The sequence below is a fragment of the Arachis ipaensis genome, chromosome B03, assembly GCF_000816755.2.
Source record: "Arachis ipaensis cultivar K30076 chromosome B03, Araip1.1, whole genome shotgun sequence".
NCBI classification, from domain to species: Eukaryota; Viridiplantae; Streptophyta; class Magnoliopsida; order Fabales; family Fabaceae; genus Arachis; species Arachis ipaensis.
Genome location: NC_029787.2, coordinates 22,846,734 through 22,853,657, shown reverse-complemented (window position 1 = coordinate 22,853,657; position 6,924 = coordinate 22,846,734). Strand labels below are relative to the sequence as shown.

General features: G+C 38.5%; 1 protein-coding gene across 1 annotated transcript; it reads left to right on the top strand.

Annotated features, from left to right (window-relative positions):
• On the top strand, positions 3,369-5,853 carry LOC107632601. The gene is made up of 4 exons (XM_016336268.1): positions 3,369-3,870; positions 3,956-4,954; positions 5,033-5,457; positions 5,500-5,853. The coding sequence occupies exons 1-4, from the start codon at positions 3,369-3,371 to the stop codon at positions 5,851-5,853; spliced, it is 2,280 nt and encodes a 759-aa protein (XP_016191754.1).

Sequence of the window (6,924 nt, the reverse complement as noted above, 5' to 3'; positions counted from 1 at the left end):
ATTTTGATTTTGACCCCAGACCTTGGGGACGAAAAAAATACTTATCCCTTAAATAAAGATATATTTTTTTAATAAAAAATTTAATAAACAAATTAACCATTAATTATATTAGTAAGGAGTGACAGGAATTTAACAACGTAGTTAAGAAATGATGCACTGAAGAAAGAGAGATTGCGTGAGAGTGCAGTAGATGACGAAGACGTCGATGCTTCTTGTCACGACGGCGACAACGATGCTTGGAAGGACCGAAGCTACGCGATGAAGAAAGAATTGAGGAGTGAAAACGTGCTTCAATTAACGGGAGTGAGATTTTGATATTTTAAGAAATTATACCATTACACATCTCAAATAATAAATTACAAAATAATCCAACTATGGTTAAGATAATGATCAATTAAAATTTGACACATTATGAAGGATAACTTACATGTTATTTAGAGGGAATTGGGTAGCATTCACCTAATTATTAAATTTGATATTTTTTTATTTATTTTTTGGTTCATAATTTAGGCTGAGAAACTCGATTGGCAAATAATAAATGGAACTAAGTCTTACACATCTATTAATATAATGTCGTCCCCAAGGTCTGGGGTCAAAATCAAAATCGTCCCCGACCTTTTTTCGTTATTAAAATCATCATCAACGTTCAAAAGCACTTTAAAATCATTCTTTTCCAAATTCTTGGACCAAACTACCCTCATCATCATCATTCTCCTCTTCACCTTCCTCACCCCACCACCTCCACTGCCACCAACATTACCACCAAGGCTTCACCGGAGAAAAATGACGCAGCGACAACATTGCCACTGGGTTGCCATTGCCGCTACAAGGTCATCGTTGGATCACCGCTGGTTCATTGGAGAAGAGAAAGAGAGAAAAGCGATGCGAAGAAAGGAGAGTAAATTTAACACTAATAATTAATAAAATGAGTGATATAGACGTTAATAACACTACTAATTAAATCATATCTTCTTCTATATATTAAAAAAATATAGCCAAAATTTTTTAATAACATTTTTCTCATTTTTTTTGGTACAAAATTTTAAATCTTAATAATCAATGAACGCTTCAAAATCAAAAGAAAAATTTTTATATTAGTGACCGTTGGTGAATCGATATTACTTACATACTGAAATCGAATGTTATCGGCTATTCAATATGCAAATTATTTATGTCAAATTTAATTGAGACAACATTAAACCTGCTTAAATATTGTTTGGAATTGAAATAAGAGATTCAAATTTTTTTTTTATTGAAGTATGCCGTTTGAAACATTAGGGACCAAGGCTATTGTCTTTTCTACCGCGGAGAACTACCCAAAAGTTTGGTTATATAAGTTTTTCATATTTGAAACTAAGATTTCATTAATTATTTAACATTAATTTCACAATAGGACTACATTTTTTTTTTTTACCAAAGATAGGAGACTCGAACCCGCAACCTCTTAAATGAGTATGGGAAAACTATGCCATTTGAGCTATAACTCATTGGCACAATAAGACTACATTGAAACTAAATAAAACTTTTTTTGTATTCAAATAGGACTTTTTAAACTTTGGGTATTAAAACAGGATTAAGCCCAAACGTAGAGAGTCAATTTAGTACTTTATCCTAGATAAAAATTATAAATTAAGTTTCTTCAAGCTATTTTTTATTAAAAAATACAAATATTTTAAAAATTTTATTTCTCTTGCTTCATGGAGATAGCCAAGAGCCATTCTACAATATATTTATTGCAATGACTAAAATAATGTCAAGATATTGATGAGGATTATTTGTTCGAAGACACTATAGTCAACCACATACAATAATTATTGTTATTTTGTCTAGGCAAAGAATTATATTTATTTTTTCTAACACACTTTTTACTGGTGCGTTACTTTTTTTTCCATGAAACTATTTTTTTTTTTACACTTTTTAAATAATATTCTTTTTCAATTTATTTAAATTTTTACATAAGCTTTTTTTATTTTTGTCATATGCTAATTTTTTTGTTCATTAAAAATCAAATTTTAAAATTTTCTGATATTATATCAAAAAATTACTTCGACTAAACTTAAATCGATAAAAAAGAGTTCGTGAATAATTATATATCTTCGTATATTTTTCTACCCTAATAATCTTTTAGAGGCCACCATCAACTTAGGCAATAAGGTACATGCATAACAAAGATCACTTTTCATACATTATACATTTTTATTCCTTATGAGCGGCCAATACGTTACGTACACTTTTATTCCTATAAGGAAGGGATTCCCGACAAATTGTCTTTTTTCCCCCTTCCCCATCATAATTTGTCAATGATTCAATCAAATAAAGAAGGACATAATCCCTATAGATTTCTTCTCGTATTAAACCTTTGTTCTTCCTCCATTAAATAAATAAATTGTTCTGTTCTCTTTCTTTTTATTTTATTTTATTTTATTTTTTGAGATTGTGGATCTTTAGTTCTTTACTATAGTGCTCAAATAATTCTTGATGGGTGACATTCCCAGCAAAGACATAAAAGATAGATAGTGACCTTTGTTTACCATAATTCAACGACTCGAATTTCGTGACTAAATAAATTTCTGATTTGGGCATTGTTTGGTTTCTCTCCTCCTTCTACTCTCCTTTTCTTCAATTTATTTACTGGTTCGTATTTTTTTTTTCTTTTCAAAATTCACCGTTAGTAAATGACTAAGTGGCTGATTTTTTTTTAATAAAAAAAAATTGGAGTTACGCATTGAAATAGATATATATAAAATATTTATACTAATATGGGCTGATTTTTTTCTTATGGAAAGAAGCCATGTGTATCACCATGAAATGGAAGGAATGCAAAATATTGTACTGCTATGAGTCAGAGACAAAACATGACTTACGTTTTATATTTGTTAAATATTTTTTAATTTTGAAATAAAATAAACGTAGCTTACGTTTTGGCTTTTTAAATTTTTTTTAGCTGGCTTTTAAAAAAACGCACCTTGCGTTTTTGCACCTGAAAAGGCTGAATTTTTTTTTGAAACCCACAAAACGCAGGTTGCGTTTTGTTAGTGTCAGAAACTTTTTCTTGGAAGTCCAAAAACGCAGCCTGCGTTTTGTGCACATAATAATATTTAAATTCACAAGTTTGCCTATAAATACGAAGTCCGGTTTCGTTTTTCTTCATCTTCACTTCTCCTCTTGGTTTTTCTTTCATAAAATCCTCAATAGGGTGTTTTTTTGGCAGATAACTGTGTCAAAAAAATAGAGTTAGTTGAGGCTGAAGTTATGGAAGGTGTTGCAAACTTGCGAGTATATTATAACGGTGAGGTTATATAACAAACACACATGAAGGAGTGACCTTTGTTTGTGAATGTCCATTGTCATTTGCCATTCCATGTACCATGAGTTTTGTCGAGTTGCAAAATGGTCTTTGTAATAACATTCAAAGCCACATTTTGAAAAGGGTGAGCAATCTTTTATACAGAAGTCCTGTGCAAGTATTTGGTGGGCTAATACAGTTTCAAATAATGCCCATCACTGACGATGCCAGTATGCAGCAGATGTTTTATATTTATCAACAAACCCGATCTCAAGTGCCGATGATAGAGCTGTACGTTGAGTTTGAACAGCAGTCGGGGATGAGTACGGTCGGCGAGGAGGTCAATGTTGATGAGCTCGGGGATATAGATTGGGAAGAAGATAATAATGATAGCGAAGAGGAATTCGAAGCTAACTATGAAGTCGATGACAAAAACGATGACGGAGACTTGGCAGGCAATCCGGCGGTGCAAAATGAAGCGAATGCCGTTGTAAGCCAACACCCGTTTGGTGTTCCGTCTTTTATGCGGACTCTAGATCTCGAAGCCATGCATGCCCCGGAATTTCCTGAGTATGCGAATACGGGTATGTTATGATTATTAACTCAAGTTTCTTGTAGTGCTTAAATAATTTGCCTTGTCTGAAATTGATGTTGGTGCGCACGTCGTAGGTGAAGGCAACGTTGCGGCGGAAGATGGCGAGTTTAGTGTCGAAATGGAATTTGGTTCGAGAGAGTCAGTGATGTCTGCAATCAAAAGCTACACCATCTCTAGAAGAGTTGATTACACTGTGTATGAGTCTGAGCCGCAGACATTCTATGCGAAATGCAAGGGGTATGGTGCAGGGTGCGACTGGCTTATCCGAGCTAGCTTGATTCGAAAAAAAGCTTGTTGGGAGATCAGGAGATATAATGGGAAGCACACGTGCACCATGGGCACGATTTCACAAGATCATGCCAAGTTGGACTCAGACACAATTGCAGATGCCATTAGGCCGTTGGTCGAAGCAGACCCCTCGATAAAGGTGAAGTCCGTTATTGCAGAAGTTCAAGGCAGGTTCAACTACACTGTGAGTTACCGCAAGGCTTGGTTGGCAAAGAAGAAAGCTGTCGCAAAAGTTTTTGGTGATTGGGAAGTTTCTTACCAGACTCTGCCAGTGTGGTTGAAAGCAATGACAGTGAAGATGCCAAGGTCTCGTGTTCAAATTAAAACGCTCCCCGTTTACCGTAAGAGTGAGGAGGTTCAAGGTGTAAGAGTTCTGCACCGCATTTTTTGGAGCTTCTATCCGTGTATTGTAGCATTCAGACACTGCAAGCCACTGGTGCAGGTTGATGGCACGCACCTGTACGAAAAATATAAAGGTGCACTTCTGGTAGCTGTTGCACAGGATGGGAATCAAAACATTGTGCCTATTGCATTTGCAATTGTCGAGGGCGAGACAGCAGACGTGTGGGAGTTTTTCCTAACCAATTTACGGAGATATGTTGTTACCATTGATGGTGTGGGTATTATTTCTGACCGCCATACCTCCATCGACGCTGCAATAGCTCGCAGTAACGGTGCATGGTCACCACCAAGGGCGTGGCACATGTACTGCATCAGGCACATCGGGTCCAACTTCTTAAGGAGGTTCAAGGCTCCATATTTGCATAAATTCGTGGTCAACACAGGTATTTCAACTTGCTATTATGGTTCTATTCATAGTAAATTTGTGGCACCTACTTATGATTAAATGGTTTGTTCAACAGGCTATTCTAGGACGGAGCAGGAGTACAACAAAAACTACCAAAGGCTTAAAGAGCGGGGTGAGGCATATACTCAATGGTGCGATGAGATCGATGTTGAGAGATGGGTGTTGGCATTCGATGGTGGTCATTGTTGGGGACATATGACAACAAACTTGGTGGAGTGTATAAATTCTGTCCTGAAGGGTGCACCCAACCTTCCTGTGACTGCCCTTGTCCAGTCAACTTTCTATCGGCTGAATGAGTTGTTCACTCGGAAGAGTACTGAGGCTCATGACCGTCTCCGCAACGGATTCACGTATTCAGAATTTGCAATGAAGAGAGTTGAAGAAAGCTTCCGACGTGCAGGAAACATTGTGGTCAACCGGTTCGACAGGCGCAACGAGATGTTTGAGGTCCGCGAAATGCAAGATGGTACCATTTACACTGTTAATCTTGCGCAATGACACTGCGACTGTGGCCACTTCCAGGTTGAGCGACTTCCATGTCGCCACGTGCTTGCATGTTGCGCCAACCAGCGTCTTGATTGGCAAGTGTACGTGCACGATGTGTACAAGATGTCTCAAATTTGCAAGGTGTACAGAGGCGAGTTTGTTCCGATGGGAGACCCATCTACGTGGGATAGATACGAAGGAGCGAAGGTGATCGCCAACTGGACATTGAGGCGCGCGACAAAGGGAAGACCGAAGTCAACCCGCTACTTGAATGAGATGGATTCGCGGGATATGCGTGGTCCTCGCCGGTGTACGGTTTGTGGACGCGAGGGACATAGCCGCAGCCGGTGTCCTCAGGTCCAAGCTCCGCTGGAGGACATTAGTGGCTAAGCTTTTGTGTAACTTTATTATCCCCTACTTCACAGTTGTATGTGGCTTTTATGTAACCTGGTCCTCTATTTTAAATTAGTTAACACTTATTAAATCAATAAATATTTTAAACTTGTCATGTAACTTTCTATGTTGTTAACTTTCATTCTACGCGGTAAACACTGAATAATAATTAAGCAGGATAATCTGGGACGTCTTTTATGCGAGCACAAAGTTAAATATATAACAACAATAATACTTAACACTACCAAGTCATAATACAATACTGAATAAAACACTGAATACAAAATATGACAATGAAAACAAAACTAAACTCTAGCAGTATAACATAAACTGCAACTGACTACTTCCTCGGTGCCTTCTTCGAATACAACGACGGCGTGTATTTTTCCGGAGGCGCAGTCTGTGTCCGTAAGTTATACGGATGACCTTGAGATACACCAGCATCCAGACCCCCGAAATCTGTCATGCTCGAACTGCCAGTGTCACATATCCAGGAACCAGTCACCCCCGAAGCACTCGCTCCACCAAGGTCATAACAATGCTGAACGTCATCCCCTAAAACATCCTCTTCCTCCTGAGGGCATTCATTCAAGTCAAATAACTGGGTGCGCGGTGGTGCAGAAGGACTGACATGATGTACATGCCCCGTAGAGGTGTCCACGTCGAAGTCACTGGCATGACCTGATGAGGCGCGACGACCAGCAAATTGCATAGTTGGAGCAGGCGCTTCCTGCTCTCGCGTCGGAAATAGATGTGTTGTATCTGTATCTCTCAGGACCTGAGACAGGCTGAGGCTGTCCGCTGGAACCAAGGGACTAAACTGCTCGCCGGGTGGAACTACCAAATACTGCTGGTCAAATGCCGGCATCTGAAACTGCGGCTCATATGCGGGCATCTGAAACGGCTGCTCAAATGCCGGCATCTGATGCTGCTGGTCATATGCAGGCATCTGAAAATACTGGTCATATGCCGGCATCTGATGCTGCTGGTCATATGCCGGCATCTGAAACTGCTGGTCATATGCCGGCCTCCAGCATTCTACCAAAGCACTCAGTAGTGTAGAATGAC

Coding starts and splice junctions, on each gene's coding strand:
- LOC107632601 (XM_016336268.1), top strand. CDS start 3,369: ATGAGTTTTGTCGAGTTGCAAAATGGTCTTTGTAATAACATTCAAAGC. Junction 3,871..3,955: donor TCCTGAGTATGCGAATACGG/GTATGTTATGAT, acceptor CGCACGTCGTAG/GTGAAGGCAACGTTGCGGCG. Junction 4,955..5,032: donor TAAATTCGTGGTCAACACAG/GTATTTCAACTT, acceptor TTTGTTCAACAG/GCTATTCTAGGACGGAGCAG.